The sequence below is a fragment of the Oncorhynchus masou genome, unplaced genomic scaffold (genome assembly GCF_036934945.1).
Source record: "Oncorhynchus masou masou isolate Uvic2021 unplaced genomic scaffold, UVic_Omas_1.1 unplaced_scaffold_1327, whole genome shotgun sequence".
NCBI classification, from domain to species: domain Eukaryota; kingdom Metazoa; phylum Chordata; class Actinopteri; order Salmoniformes; family Salmonidae; genus Oncorhynchus; species Oncorhynchus masou.
This window is the reverse complement of record NW_027003142.1, coordinates 75,544-92,718: the sequence shown is the minus strand read 5'-3', so window position 1 is coordinate 92,718 and position 17,175 is coordinate 75,544. Positions and strand designations below refer to the sequence as shown.

The following is a 17,175-nucleotide window of genomic DNA, read 5'->3' as shown; positions in this document are numbered from 1 at the left end:
GGTCCCGGGGTTCAGTATCAACAAAACAACTACAAGGCTCTAAGGTCACTGGGTTCAGTAACAGCAAAACAACTACAAGGCTCTAAGGTCCCGGGGTTCAGCATCAACAAAACAACTACAAGGCTCTAAGGTCGCGGGGTTCAGTAACAACAAAACAACTACAAGGTTACAAGGTTCCGTAAACAACAGAAGCAGGGCAAGCTTCATCCTAACAGCCACCATCCTATTGAATAGTGGGACATAGGACACAATTTACATTACATGGCCAGACAGTAGGCTAAACATGTCACAGGGTACTGTGTGTTTACTTTGTATTGTATTCCATTATATTATAGTGTATTGAATTTGTGTATTTCCTTTCTGTCATATATACAGTACAATTCCAATGCAAATGGACAATACAACGTATGTTGCATCATACAAGCTCAATGCAACATTGACATAGCAACTAAATGGTGGTTTGAAACCAACAAAATATCATGCTGCTGAGTGTCGCAAATTGAGTTGAACAATGTTAGCCTTGGCTCATGAGTCATCACCACATTGGTCATCATGACCCACTTAACTGTATGCCTTGTTCGTTAAACTGCTTATAGGGAGGAGACTAGTGAGCCTCTAGTCTACTAGAAGCGTTGATGGTCTAATTAAATAAAGGGACGTTGCTGCTCAATGTTATTGTTTAGCGTTACTGTACGCTGTGCGGCTGCTATACAGCCTATTCATTGTGAAAACCTCGTGAAGACTACTTTTGCGTCACGGTGTCCAGCTCCAAGCTACCTTTCCCGCTCCACGAGAAGCGCGCGGGACAGTTGCTCGGCAACTCTGATACAAGCTTGACGTTAATTAAGTGTGTTTTAGTTCATTATGGCAGGAGAAGATTTCCAGCCGAGTTTGAGTTACAGAGGTGGTGTGGATTATTGCATACCAGATTTATCCCCCGTTAACAAAATATGAGGAACAAATCGTCTGTGCGCAGTTAGGGAAGTAGCCTGGATGCGCACACCGTTCTAGAACGGCGGAGGATTCCAACAACATAGGTGGATGTACTGAACTGTAGATTTTCTGTGAAGGTAAATGACATGATTTTGTTTTGCAAATGAATAATAGGATATGGTCTGTTTTTATTTCAATACTTGATGGCTAAAGGATATCTGTTTGTTCAACTCTTACGCTGTTACGTAGGCTATAGTCTTTCCTCACATAAATAGTTAAATGGAATTTTTTGGAAGGTATTGAGATTTATAGCCTAGGACTACTAGATTTAATATCACAATTGTATATTTTTTCTTTACTACTATATGCAACCTATATATTGACAAAATATGTTCTCTCAATTGTGTTTACGGGAGTGGCCTAATAACGGTACTCTAATCCTGGGAAATGGACAATAGGTTTATCCAATCACTGGGTGCCTCTGCACCATGGTGGTTTTATCCGATGGCTCTCCCCTGAGCCAGCCATGCCCCGGGGGGCCGGTTCAGGTCGGTTTCTACGAGATCATCAGGACGCTGGGGAAGGGAAACTTCGCTGTAGTTAAACTGGCTTGTCACAAAGTCACAAAAACCCAGGTGCGTAATTACGCATGCATAATGCATATGAAACATTTATTCCCTACACCATTAATCTCCAATATTCAACTCCACCTCTTCCAGTCATTGTGTTAATGATAGTTAGCATTGGCTCTCAAAATGACCTCTTACTTCATACTGGACACAGAGACATACAAATGGAATCAACAAGTTCATCTGACTCTGGGGAAGTGGATAAAGGGCCTCTTTGACAAAATCCCAAAGTATCATATCATACTAATTTGAGTGTCCCTGGATTTACATTTACTATATTACGTCTAGTATATGTGACCAGGCTGGAATGGGACCTTGGCAGCGCCTGAAGTGGCACATTATTCCCTGTATATTCACAGTGCACTACTTTTGAACAGGGTCCAGGGCTTTGGTCAAAAGTAGTGCACTGTATAGGGGTTAGGGTGCCATTTTGAAATTATCTATCTGCTTTCTGTACACACAGGTGGCCATTAAAATCATTGATAAAAAGAGACTGGAGCCCTCTGACCTGAAGAAGATCTACAGAGAGGTCGAAGTGATGAAGCTCCTCAACCATCCGCACATTATCAAGCTCTATCAGGTAGCTCCTCAACCATCCTCACATTATCAAGCTCTATCAGGTATCTCCTCAACCATCCTCACATTATCAAGCTCTATCAAGTAGCTCCTCAACCATCCGCACATTATCGAGCTCTATCAGGTAGAGAATAGAGTTGTGGAACTACTTTCTCTCTCTCTCTCTCTCTCTCTCTCTCTCTCTCTCTCTCTCTCTCTCTCTCTCTCCCCCTCTCTCTCATTCTCTACATGGAAGATTTTGAAAGGTCAGGTTGTTTATCTTGTAATAGGGGTTAAGTGTATGTTTCCCAGCCCTCAGCCCAGCCACCCCCAGCTCTATGATTCACATGGGGATTTTCAGAATGGAAAATGACGACCCCGTCAACCCACCCCTACTTCCAATATGGTCTCAAAGCAAATATTTCTTAAAACAGAGAATCTTTAACTTGTTTTTTTGTAATGGTTTTTAAGGATTCTAATATGGTCCCTGCTGTCATATTCTCGCATTACGCTTTGGGCACACTCTTCCACAGGCTTACATGTAATAATGACATGGGAAATGTATATTTAAGTTGTATTTATCAGTGAGTGTGCCTCTCTTGTGTCTTGCAGGTCATGGAAACTAAGGACATGTTGTACATGGTGATGGAGTATGCCAGGAACGGAGAGATGTTTGGTAAGTGGAAGGGTATCGCTCTAGAGGTGTCCATGATGCTTGGTGCAATCTATTAGAACAGTGTGTTTGTGTGTGTGCACATGTGTACTTGATCACTAATTATTTACAATGATTCAATCAAACAATATGAACCAACCAATCAATTACATTCCTCATTATTCACCCTCTATCCCATCCTTCCACCCTCTATCCCCTCCCCTCCCTATATCGCATCCTCTATCCCCTCCTCTCCCATCCACCCACCCTCTATCCCCTCTCTCCCATCCCATCCTCTATCCCCTCCTCTCCCATCCTCCCACCCTCTATCCCCTCCTCTTCCTACATCCACCCATCCCTCTATCCCCTCCTCTCCCATCCTCTATCCCCTCTCCCACCCTCCCATCTATCCCTCCTCTCCCATCCTCCCACCCTCTATCCCCCCCCATCCCACCCTCTATCCCCTCCTCTCCCATCCACCCACCCTCTATCCTCTCCCATCCACCCACCCTCTATCCCCTCTCCCTATATCCCACCCTCTGTAGACTACTTGTTGTCGTCGGGGCGGCTGAGTGAGAGTGAGGCTCGCAGGAAGTTCTGTCAGATCCTGTCAGCGGTGGACTACTGCCACAGCAACCACATCGTCCACAGAGACCTGAAGGCTGAGAACCTTCTGCTGGACTCCAACATGAACATCAAAGTAGCAGGTACAGGCAGAAAGGAGAGGCTCGGAAATCAATCAACCTTGAATCACAGAAAGATGGATATTTAAAAAACAGGCCAAATAGATTGCTTTAGTTAGTAATTAAGCTACAGTGCATTCGGAAAGTATTCAGACCCCTTGACTTTTTCCACATTTTATTACATTATAGCCTTATTCTAAAATTGATATAATCGTTTTTACCCTCATCAATCCAAAATGTAAATAAGGTATATCTATTGTTTATTTGTAATAAATTTGCAAAAATTTCTAAAAACCTGTTTTCACTTTGTCATTATGCAGTATTGTGTGTAGATTGATGAGGGGAAAATGTATTTTATCAATTTTAGAATAAGGCTGTAACATAACAAAATGTGGAAAAAGTCAAGGGGTCTGAATAATTTCCAAATGCACTGTATATTATATAATATTTTATTAGATTCTATTAAAGTTGGTGGTTTAAAAATGTAAACAATTGTTGTGTCTTTGGCTATGCTGGATTAAGTGATATAACATGCTATTCTATAAAATCCTTTCTCTGTGATTAATATTACCTGATTGAGCTAATCATGTAAATGTAATTAACTAGAGACGGGGCACCACAAAATAATATTTATAGAGCTGTTATCTTCCGAATAAACTCTTAAAGACCTAGTAATATTTTACATCAATAGCAGTCAATATTAATCGTCACCTTAATTCAGTCTCATCTGAAAGTTGTAAATTCTTGGCCACGAACCCTGGCTAACAAGTTGAATCAGCAATACAAAATTGGGTTTAATTATTTATTTACTAAATACCTAATTAATCACACAGAATTACATATACACAGAATGAATCATACCTTGATTACAAATTACGTCATAAAGGAAAAGGTCCCTAGCGGGCAGAACCGATATGACAGCTGGTTACACAAAAGAAAAGGGGCTGGGTTTGAGTGAAAGAGCGGGAAGACTGAGGGACAAAGCGAAGAAGCTGTGCTATCGTAAATACAGTATCTTATGCATTCTAAATTACCGCCCATTTGGAAAAGGAAAATGCAATAAATATTTACTCTGAGCTGCGCTTCAGTAGGTTGGTGGTAGATGGAAGGCTGGGTTGCCAAACTGAGTCCTTTGTCCTTTGAAGAATGTCTCTGATGGTCAATTGGATAAGTTGTAGTAACGTCGTTGTGTGGTAGACGGGATACTCTGTCCTTTCCTAGCCCGCGTTTTCAGCTGCTGTGGCTAACTCAATGGCTAGGAGGTATCACTTCTGTAGTGAATAAGAGTTCAAAGTTCATACCATTCGCAACCAAAGCTCACACTGAGGTTGGCTTAGTTCTGTAGTTGACATGTTAGTCCTTTTAACGCAGAGGCTGCAGACCTCATGTACTTGGAACAGGAGGTTACATTTTCGTCAAGGCTTTATATAGTGAAGCGAGAAGGGTGTGTTTGAAAAGTTTTATAACCCATGTTTCTTCATGGCACTAATTGAGCAGAGCCCTAAACTTATGAAAACCCAAATCTCTCATTTGGAAGCTAAAATTACATTTTATCTCTTCACCAATAATTTTATATTCAAACATTTAAAGTGAACAACAATTCCATGTGACTCCGATAACTACAATGTGCAGACTTTCCACTGTAGAGTTTGTCATCCTATCATTGATGAGAATGTCCCAGATGACAACCGAACTGACATCATATTCATTAAGTACCACCGCATATGTTCAATTGGTCGGATTACCAGAATATAGTTCATTTCCCCCCACCTTCTGAGGTTCCCAGAATCTCTATGTTAACCAAGGGGTTTTCAAATTTCACATCAGTAGGGTAGAGAGAGGAAAAAGGGGGGGAGAGGTATTTATGACTGTCATAAACCTACCCCCAGGCCAACTTCATGACACAATTTTTCACCTACAGTATGGTTGCTATGGTGTCCCTTGTCATGTGCATATGTGTCCTATGATATGAATGAGAATGTTCCAGAGGATTCACAAGGGCTTTAGGCAGGGCTTTTCAATTCCAGTCCTAGTGGGCCAAAACATCTCTGTTTTTTGGTTCTATCTGGTAGTTAATTGCACTCACCTGGCATCCCAGGTCTGAATCTGTCCCTGATTAGAAGGAGAGGATGAAAAACATAAATATTTTGGCTTTCCAGGATTGAACAGCCCTGGCTTTAGGGATAGTATCCTCTGATATTAATGGACTTTTTCCTCTCCCTCCCTGTAGACTTTGGTTTTGGGAACTTCTTCAGTGAAGGACAATTTCTGTCCACCTGGTGTGGGTCCCCGCCCTACGCCGCTCCAGAGGTGTTTGAGGGGATTGAGTACGAGGGGCCTCCTCTAGACATCTGGGTAAGGGACCAGGAAGAGATGGTTTCTCTCCTATTCTCTTGCTTTGTGTTGATTATTTCTCTTTAACCCATTGGAATGTCATGGGAATGAAAGTGCAGAGGAAGGTTGTATGTTTTCAGATCTCAGGATCCCTCTTGTACTGTAATAACCTTTTAGGTGGTTATTGTGGTGCAGAGATGATTCATTATGAATTCTATATCTTTATCTGGTAGTGACAGTAGTACTAATAGTAGTAGGAAGTAGCAGGACTGTGGTGCTCATCTCGCTCCCCTCTTTTGGTGTTCAGAGTCTGGGCGTGGTGCTGTACGTGTTGGTGTGTGGCGTCCTGCCCTTTGACGGCCCCTCCCTCCCCGCGCTCAGACAGAGGGTCCGGGAGGGCCGCTTCAGAATCCCCTTCTACATGTCCCAAGGTACTGTCCTGCAGGACTGGTGACATGACAGATTCCCACGGCACAAGGCTGAAACCGCACCCTATTCCCTATTTTGTATGCTACTCTGTAGTAGTGCAATACGTTAGTGCTGTGTATAGATTAGAGTAGTGATCGGGGCGAAAATCAATACAGTTACATATCACAATATTATTTTGGAAGATATTATATCAATACTTTGACTCCAAGTATTGATAAAAAAAAGGTATATATACAGTACAAGTCAAAAGTTTGGACACATCCACTCATTCAAGGATTTTTCTTTATTTTTTTACTATTTTCTACACTGTAGAATGTAGTTACCAAAAAAGTGTTAATTAGCCAAATCAAAATATATTTTAGATTTTAGATTCTTAAAATTAGCCACCCTTTGCCTTGATGACAGCTTTGCACACTCCTGGCATTCTCTCCACCAGCTTCATGAGGTAGTTACCTGGAATGCATTTCAATTAACAGGTGTGCCTTGTTAATTTGTGGAATTTCTTTCCTTAATGTGTTTGAGCAGATTAGTTGTGTTGTGACAAGGTATGGGTGGTAAACAGAAGATAGCCCTATTTGGTAAAATACCAAGTCCATGTGTTATTTCATAGTTTTGATGTCTTCACTATTATTTTACAATGTAGAAAATAAGGAAAAACCCTTGAATTACTAGGTGTGTCCAATCTTTTGACTAGTGCTGTATATATTTTGTTTGTTGTTGCTAAGTAGCGTTAGCTAGTGCTAGTTCACTGTAGCTGTGCCAAAACTCTGGTATTTTTCCTCCTATAGCTTATTCTCCATCTTCTTTTTAAATAGTGAGCCAACATGTTTTCAGCACTTTTATTTCCATGACTGATCAAATCTCATATTCTCACTTTCTCACTTGTCTCTCTGCAGCAGACATATAGTGAGCAATATGTTTGGTACATCAATTGTCAATACATATCGTATGGTGATAATATTGCATTGTGAGGTCCCTGGCAATTCCCAGCCCTTGATAATAGGGTGCCATTTCGGACCCATTCACAGACAACGTTAGATATGATTATAGATGTTATAAATCCATGTTGTGTTACATCAACCAAGCGCTGCTGTTGTCACCACCAACAAAACTATTCCATAGAACACTAAAACCCATCACACTACAGCGGTGACCTCAGCCGGTTCTGAAACCCTCTTCATTTTGTCCCTTATCTCCCTCCATACCATCAGACTGTGAGAACCTGGTGCGGAGGATGTTAGTAATTGAACCGGCCAAACGGATCACGGTGGCCCGGATCAAGAAGCACCGCTGGATGAAGTCGGACCCACCGGCCACGGCAGCCCCTCCAGAGACGCCCCAGCCGACCCCTGCCCCTGATGCAGAGCCTTGTCTGGGGGAGAATTACAGCGAGCCGGTACTTGGCCTCATGCAGACCCTGGGCATCGACCGGCAGAGGACCATTGAGGTGAGTGGGAGAAATACTAAGAAACCAGTGTCCTATGTGTAACTCCATATCTGTGTAGCTACATTTTCTACTGTAATTTCAATAGCTCTCTCTCTCTCTCTCTCTCTCTCTCTCTCTCTCTCTCTCTCTCTCTCTCTCTCTCTCTCTCTCTCTCTCTCTCTCTCCCTCTCTCTCTCTCTCCCTCTCTCTCTCTCTCTCTCTCTCTCTCCCCCTCTCTCCCTCTCCTCTCTCTCCCTCTCTCTCTCTCCCCTCTCTCTCTCTCTCCCTCTCTCTCTCTCTCTCTCTCTCCCTCTCTCCCTCGCTCTCTCTCCCTCTCTCTATCTCTCTATAGTCTCTTCAGAGCAGCAGCTACAACCACTTCTCTGCTATCTACCGTCTCATGCTGGAGAAGGTGAAAGAGCTCCGCTCCCTCAGACTGCCCCAGAGCACCGAAAAGGTGACCCCCAACCCTGACCACGACACTCTGCTACCGACCTGCATTAGTGATCAGGATCACCATGGAAACCAGGGGGAGGAGCCACAGGAAGGGGAGCTGCAAGAGGAGGGAGGGGCAGCAACCCTCTCCTTAGACCCCTCCCACAGACACACTCTGGCCGAGGTCTCTTCCAGCCTCCAGCAGTGCAGCCCATCTTGTGAGTACTGAAACACACACATGCACATGCACACGCACAAATCTGAACTATGTTCATTTAGATACAAACATTTGCATGAGGTACACACACCACTATACACACACCACTAGACATACACCAATATATACACCACTATAGACACACCACTATATACACCATTATACACACCATTATAGACACACCACTATACACACAGCACTATACACACCACTACACACACACCACTATACACACACCACTATACACACACCACTAGACATACACCAATATACACAGCACTAAAGACACACCACTGTATACACCACTATAGACACACCACTATATACACCATTATACACACCACTATAGACACACCACTATAGACACCACCATACACACAGCACTATACACACATCACTATACACACCACTACACACACCACTATACACACACCACTAGACACACCACTATATACATTACACTATACACACCACTATACACACATCATTATACACACCACTATACACACACCACTATAGACACAGCACTATAGACATATCACTATAGACACACCATTATACACACCGCTATATACACACCACTGTAGACACACCACTATAAACACACCACGATACGCACCACTATAGACACACCACTATACACACCACTGTAGACTCACCACTATAGACACACCACTATAGACACCACCATACACACCACTATACACACACCACTATACACACACTATACTATAGACACACCACTATAGACAAATCAAATCAACCACTATTTATTTATATAGCCCTATACATCCAGCTGATATCTCAAAGTGCTGTACAGAACCACTATACACATGCAGCCACTATAAAACACCACTATACAGCACAGCACTATACACAGGTGTATACACACACCACTATATAGACACACCACTATTCACACACCACTATAGACACACCACTATACACATATCACTAATCATACACACCACATAGAATTCATAGCAGACCGGCGTCTTTTGTCTTATGTCTTGTCAACGCTGCTATACACACACCACGCAAGCGCGGAACCTCTCCACCTGGGTCATCGCAGCTAGCCAGCTGCTATCCGATTAGCTTCTCCTGGCTAACGTCTCTACACACACACTATAGAACACCACTATAGCACACTGTCTAGAGCACACTATACACACCCACTGCTATAGACACACCACTATAGACACACCACTATACACACCTACTATAGACACACCATTATACACACACCACTATAGACACACCACTATAACCCTCTTGTCCCACACACCACTATGCCTCACACCAATTGATGTCTCTAGACACAATATCCACTATAGACACACCTATGCTTACTATGTACTCACACACCATACTTTGTCTGTACACACAAACACTGCCCTTTTACTCTCTGTTCGAAGACACACCATCCTATAGATGTAGACAGGCCACTATAGGCTCCAGGAAGGCCACCTGAAATTTCCATCCCTAACCATTATAACATTTTCCGACAAGATAGAACTGCCAAATGGGGCACACCACTATCCAGGTCTGTGCCCAAACTATTTGAGCACATCACTATAGACACACCACTATAGACACACCACTATACCCACACACCACTATGCACACCACTATGCATGCCTCAATCCACTATAGACACACCACTATAACACAGGCACACTCACTGTAGACTTCACCAGGATCTCACGATACTGCCTAGATTGCTTGCATTCGTATACACACACCACTATACACACCCACTATGTCAAACGCTCCCTAAAACACTTGAGCACACCACTATACACACCACTATAGACACTTACCACTGCCCTTCATAGAGCACGTGCTGTTAGGTGACAAACTGGGACATGCTTTCCTCACAATCTTAAATAACAAATTATCCCTACCATTCAAAAAACTGTAAACACAGGCCTGCTCTCGAAAATACACCTCTGCTGTCTTCAACAGATAGCGATCACTGCCTCATTGCTTGGTTGGGTCTGCGGTCACTATAGACACCAACACTATAGATGCACCACTATACACACACCACTTTACACACACCACTTCTATGTACACCACTATGCACTGACACACCACTGATAAATCCACGATATAGACACGGCAACACTATAGATACACAACACTATTTCTCCTTCACAAATCCAGATAGCTGATGTTCTGAAAGAGCAAAATCTGGACCCCTACAAATCAGCAGGACCACTATACAAAATTAGAGACCGACTTGTTGCAACCCCTACTATGTTCAACACTCTTTCGTACCAGATCCTCAAAGATTGGAAAGCACAAAGGGGGAGACAATGTAGACCCAAACTGCTAGACCTACATTCTACCCTCCATTTCTAAGGTCTTGTTAGAAGTTAACAAGCAGATCACTTTCGAATACACCTTCTCCGCTATGCAATCTGGTTTCCGAGCTGGTCATGGGTGCACAGCCACTATCCTAAACGACATAACCTCTATCAATAAGAGACCATACTGTGCAGCTGTGTTCATCGACCTGGCCACTATCTGTCAATCACCACATTCTTATCGGCAGACTCAAATGACTGGACGCCTAGTTCACCAACTACTTCTTAGACAGAGTTCAGTGTGTAAATCGGAGGCCTGTTGTCCGGACCTCTGGCAGTCTCTATGGGGGTGCCACAGGGTTCAATTCTTGGACCAACTACTATACATCAATGATGTCACATCCACCTATGCAGACATACCATTCTGTATACTTCTGGCCCTTCTTTGGACACTGTGTTAACTAACCTCCAGATGAGACATTCAACTCTCACTTTTAAATGCAAGTAAAAGTAAATGCATGCTCTTCAACCGATCGCTACCAGCACCTGCCCGCCGGTCCAGCATCACTACTCTGGACTTCTGATTTAGAATATGGGGACATCTACAAATACCTAAGTGTCTGGTTAGACAAACTCTCCTTCCAGATTCACATTAAATATCTCCAATCCAAAATTAAATCTAGAATCAGCTTCCTCTTTTGCATAGACTATGCATGTCATTTACAAAATAGCCTCCAACACTCTAGTCAGCAAATTGTATGCAGTCCATCACAGTGCCATCCGTTTTGTCACCAAAGCCCCATATACTACCCACCACTGCTGTACTCTACACCAAACCCACTGGCTCCAGGTCATCTATAAGTCTTTGCTAGATATAGACACCAACAGTCGCTACCAGCACCTGCCCGCGGTCCAGCATCACTACTCTGACGCTTCTGATTTAAATATGTATCTGTGTCTGGTTAGACTGTAAACTCTCCTTCCAGATTCACATTAAATATCTCCAATCCAAAATTAAATCTAGAATCTATAGATGCACCACTATACACACACCACTTTACACAAACACCACTATAAGTCTTTGCTAGATAAAGCACCACTCACTGGTCACCATAGCAGCACCCCCCGTATAGCAGGTATATTTCACTGGTCAACCACCTATAGTTCTCTACTGCCAATGACACAAATTACAAAAATCACTGAAGCTGGAGACTCATATCACTAACTTTAAGCACCAGCTGTCAGAGCAGCTCACAGATCACTGCACCACATATCTGTAAACAGCCCATCCAACTACCTCATCCCCATACTGTTATTGTTATCCTTTGCACCCCAGTATCTCTACTTGACATTCATCTTCTGCACATCTATCACTGCAGTGCTTAATTGCATATTGTAATTATTTTGCCACTATGGCTTATTTTATTGTCTTACCACTTATAGACACACTGTATATAGACACTTTCTATATTGACTGTACACCACTTGGCCATGCAGTTGTAAATGAGAACTTTTTCTCACTAGCCTACCTGGTTAAAATAACGCACCACTATAGACACACCACTATAGACACACCACTATAGACACACCACTATAGACACACCACTATAGACACACCACTATAGACACACCACTATAGACACACCACTATAGACACACCACTATAGACACACCACTATACACACACCACTATAGACACACCACTATAGACACACCACTATGCACACCACTGTACACACCCCTATAGACACACCACTATGCACATCACTATACACACACCCTATAGACACACCACTATAGACACACCACTATAGACACACCACTATAGACACACCACTATAGACACACCACTATAAACACCACTATAGACACACCACTATACACACCACTATACTCACACCACTATACACACCACTATACACACACCACTATATACACACCGCTATAGACACACCACTATACACATACCACTATACACATACCACTATAGACACACCACTATACATAGCCCACTTTCACATTGTCACAAAGTTACAGGGCTAAATTTTCCTACTCTCTCCTTATCTACAGGTGCTGTGGTAAACTCATCCGACCATGCTTCCTCAGATAGTTTCTCCTCTTCCTCCTCTTCCTTCTCTGCCAGTCCCAGCCTGTCCAGCCCAATTGAGGACCCCTATATGTTACTTGTCACTACTGTGGATGGCCCTGGGACCTATAGCCCCACAGAGTCCCCCCTGGCCCTGTCCTCTACCGTGCCCAGCACTGTTGACAGCCCCTATCAGTTACTGGTCACTACCGGTCATCTGGCCCTGTCGTCCACCCTGCAGCCCCCTCCCCAGGATAGCCTCCCCGTACCCAGCTTCCAGGAGGGCCGCCGAGCCTCCGACATGGACACCGGCGCTCTAACACAAGGTATGGACGACCACTTCAAAATTAAAGCACAGATCAAGTATGACAGATGGAAAGAAGAAAACCTTCTTATGTATACTGTAATTAGCTCCTGTGTTACACATTGGAGACATCTCTTGAGTTTTAATCATCTTTGATGTAGATCAGAAACGAGAAAGGTCCTAGAATGGATCCTTGAGGAACTCCACAAGATATTAAGATACCTGTCAGTTTGCACACACAAACTGCTCTCTAAAATGAACATCATTCTGTAACCGTTATAACATTTTTAGTTATAGATCTATTCTTGGTGGCTTTCATGAAGGTTTATGATGTCGTGATCTTTGACCTCTGTTCCAGGTCTGAGGGTGTTCCGCCAGAAGTTGAGGGGCGAGGCCAGCGCCAAGGGCCTGCTGGGACTGAACAATATGAAGAGCCCCGGGGTCCGGCACGGGTGGTCCCCCCCAGCCTCTGGCTCTGCACCCTGCCCCCCTGCCTGGGGGGGGCGAGACCTGTCCCACTGTGTCCCCACCACACCACTGTCAGAGGAGGGCTTCCAGCAGCAGAAGTGAGGCAGACCCTTTTGTTTCTTATCATTGTGACTCAAATTATTATCAAGCCATTTTGATGCGGGTTAAATACATTTGTCAAAAGCTTTTAAACATTTGCTTGATTTGTCTTGGACGTTGCACCTGCAACCGGTTCCATTGTATTGGAGCAAACTAAATGAAGTGCAGCCCAAGTATTTGAAAATATTAGACACCTGTTGTTCTACTGACTCTTCTCTGTGTCTTCCCCCAGAGTGATCCAGATTCCACTGTGCCAATTCCACCCGACCACACCTCTTCCTCCACGCCACCCCACGTCTTCCTCCCCGCCACCACACCTCTTCCTGTCTCCTCCCGTCCCTCCTAACGTTCCCGCTCCTCCTCGTCCTCCCATTGGTCTGTTCTCCACACACACACTGTCACATGACTTCCTCACACCCTCCCTTCAACAGAACCACTCACCACACCCACAACTACACCCACACCCACAACTACACTCACAGCTACACCCACAGCCACAACTACACTCACAACTACACCCACACCCACAGACACAACTACACCAACAACTACACTCACAACTACACCCACAACTACACCCACAGCCACAACTACACCCACAACTACACCAACAGCCACAACGACACCCACAGTCACAACTACACCCACAACTACAACCACACTCACAGCTACACTCACAACTAAACCTACAGCCACAACTACAGCCACAACTACACCCACACTCACAGCTACACTCACAGCTACACCAAAAGACACATCCACAACCACAATCCTACCTATCTCTATGCTCAGAGCAACCGCTAGACTTATCCCCTTCCTCCTCCTCTTCCTCCTTCTCTTCTTCAGCCATGGTGGCGTCGGCTGGCCACCTCTTGGAGTCCCACCTCCATATCAGCTCTCCTCGGGTTGAGAACCACACCCCACCCTTCTCTGACGCTCCTCACCTCCCTGTTCAGCCCCAGTTCCCCCACCCGAAACCCCAGTCTCAGCCTAAGCTACTGCACCCCCACCCAGAACCCCTGTCTCAACAACTACACCCCCACCCAGACCCCCGGTCTCAACTACTACACCCCCACATCCACCCCCACAACCACCCAGACCTCAAGACTCAGCTATTGCAGCCTCACCCCCACAACTACCCAGACCCCCAGTCTCAGCTACAGCAACCCCACTCCCACCCCCACAACCACCCAGACCCCCAGTCTCAGCTACAGCAACCCCACTCCCACCCCCACAACTACCCAGACCCCCAGTCTCAGCTACTGCACCCCCACCCCCACAACTACCCAGACCCCCAGTCTCAGCCTCAGTTACTGTATTCCCACTCTGACCCTCAGCCAAGGCCTTGGGCCAACCACCACCTCTATACCCACTCCCAGACCTCCAGGCGGCCCCAGCTCCAGCGCCAGCCACGTCTGCCTCCATGCCCAGTAGGGAGAATGGATCCTGCGTACGGACCGTAGGAAACACCCAGGACTACAGGCCTAGCAGCTGTTGGACAGCAACGGTCTCAAGGCTAACATTAGGACTCAGAGAGAGAGACTGGAGAAGTGGAACTGGGCCTCAGACTGATGTCCCCAATGACTCAATGCCACGATGCTCTGGCAACAGTGGACGTTATTAAAGAAGGATGACATCAGTGGGACCTACTCAGGATGGACTGTGAGTCCATTGGTTGGAATGAGCTTCCCCTAAAGCTAGGGCAGCAGAGTCCCTGCCCATCTTCCAAAAACAACTGAAACTCTACCTCTTCAAACATTGTCTTAAATAAGACATTGCACTTCTCTTTTCCTACTCGCACTGGCTTAGCTGATAACTCCTCTATATTGTGGAAAAATGTACTTACTTCGACTGTGATATGTGATTGTCTCACTTAGCTATCTTAATATGAATGCACTTTGGATAAAAGTGTCTGCTAAATGACTCTACATTTATTTTTTTTATAATGTATTTCTGATCATGTGCAAACTGTCATGTCTGTTGTTATGTGAACTGAAAATACCAATAATTGACCTACTGTGGAGACAGCAGTCTTTTCCAGGAAGCACAACTCCCAGTATTCTCCTATTATCCTATTACAAACTCGGTTAAGTGGTAGTTGTTGTCTCCCTGTCGTCTTCCATAAACAGTCTTTGATTCAGTGCAGTTGGCATGAGGAAGACAACTTAAAATTAGGTGTTTTCTCATGCAGTTTGAATTCAGACCTGCCTTGTGCCTTTTGAACAAACAAGATGACTATTGTATTGAGTGGACCAGACTCAACAAACCTCTCTGTAATACATTTTTTTGTATTTGTCGAACATTGTAAATTGAGATTTGTAGTTGAATGATTTTTCATACGTTGTTGGATCATTTTTTAACAAAGGAATGAAAAAAGCTATTACTGGTCTTTGCTGTTTATTGCTGTTGCTCTGTTTGACTTGTCTGTTTTCAGCTGGCCCACCACCACCAGCCCAGCCTCCACCTGTCTGGTTCTGCTTTGGTTGTCTGTTTTCAGCTGGCCCACCACCACCAGCCCAGCCTCCACCTGTCTGGTTCTGCTTTGGTTGTCTGTTTTCAGCTGGCCCACCACCACCAGCCCAGCCTCCACCTGTCTGGTTCTGCTTTGGTTGTCTGTTTTCAGCTGGCCCACCACCACCAGCCCAGCCTCCACCTGTCTGGCTCTGCTTTGGTTGTCTGTTTTCAGCTGGCCCACCACCACCAGCCCACCTCCACCTGTCTGGCTCTGCTTTGGTTGTCTGTTTTCAGCTGGCCCACCACCACCAGCCCAGCCTCCACCTGTCTGGCTCTGCTTTGGTTGTCTGTTTTCAGCTGGCCCACCACCACCAGCCCAGCCTCCACCTGTCTGGTTCTGCTTTGGTTGTCTGTTTTCAGCTGGCCCACCACCACCAGCCCAGCCTCCACCTGTCTGGCTCTGCTTTGGTTGTCTGTTTTCAGCTGGCCCACCACCACCAGCCCAGCCTCCACCTGTCTGGCTCTGCTTTGGTTGTCTGTTTTCAGCTGGCCCACCACCACCAGCCCAGCCTCCACCTGTCTGGCTCTGCTTTGGTTGTCTGTTTTCAGCTGGCCCACCACCACCAGCCCACCTCCACCTGTCTGGCTCTGCTTTGGTTGTCTGTTTTCAGCTGGCCCACCAGCCCAGCCTCCACCTGTCTGGCTCTGCTTTGGTTGTCTGTTTTCAGCTGGCCCACCACCACCAGCCCAGCCTCCACCTGTCTGGCTCTGCTTTGGTTGTCTGTTTTCAGCTGGCCCACCACCACCAGCCCAGCCTCCACCTGTCTGGCTCTGCTTTGGTTGTCTGTTTTCAGCTGGCCCACCAGCCCAGCCTCCACCTGTCTGGCTCTGCTTTGGTTGTCTGTTTTCAGCTGGCCCACCACCACCAGCCCAGCATCCACCTGTCTGGCTCTGCTTTGGTTGTCTGTTTTCAGCTGGCCCACCACCACCAGCCCAGCCTCCACCTGTCTGGTTCTGCTTTGGTTGTGTTTTCAGCTGGCCCACCACCACCAGCCCACCTCCACCTGTCTGGCTCTGCTTTGGTTGTCTGTTTTCAGCTGGCCCACCAGCCCAGCCTCCACCTGTCTGGCTCTGCTTTGGTTGTCTGTTTTCAGCTGGCCCA

General features: G+C 45.4%; 1 protein-coding gene across 1 annotated transcript; it reads left to right on the top strand.

Annotated features, from left to right (window-relative positions):
- The first annotated feature begins 649 nt into the window (after positions 1–649).
- LOC135530375 (serine/threonine-protein kinase SIK2-like) lies at positions 650–15,876 on the top strand. Its single transcript, XM_064958706.1, has 12 exons — positions 650–1,070; positions 1,392–1,568; positions 2,026–2,142; positions 2,730–2,793; positions 3,315–3,476; positions 5,683–5,807; positions 6,094–6,217; positions 7,427–7,662; positions 7,994–8,294; positions 12,673–13,014; positions 13,351–13,558; positions 13,792–15,876. Exons 2-12 carry the CDS (start codon positions 1,422–1,424, stop codon positions 15,020–15,022), a joined length of 3,057 nt encoding a protein of 1,018 aa, XP_064814778.1. The 5' UTR covers positions 650–1,070; positions 1,392–1,421; the 3' UTR covers positions 15,023–15,876.
- The last annotated feature ends 1,299 nt before the right edge of the window (positions 15,877–17,175 follow it).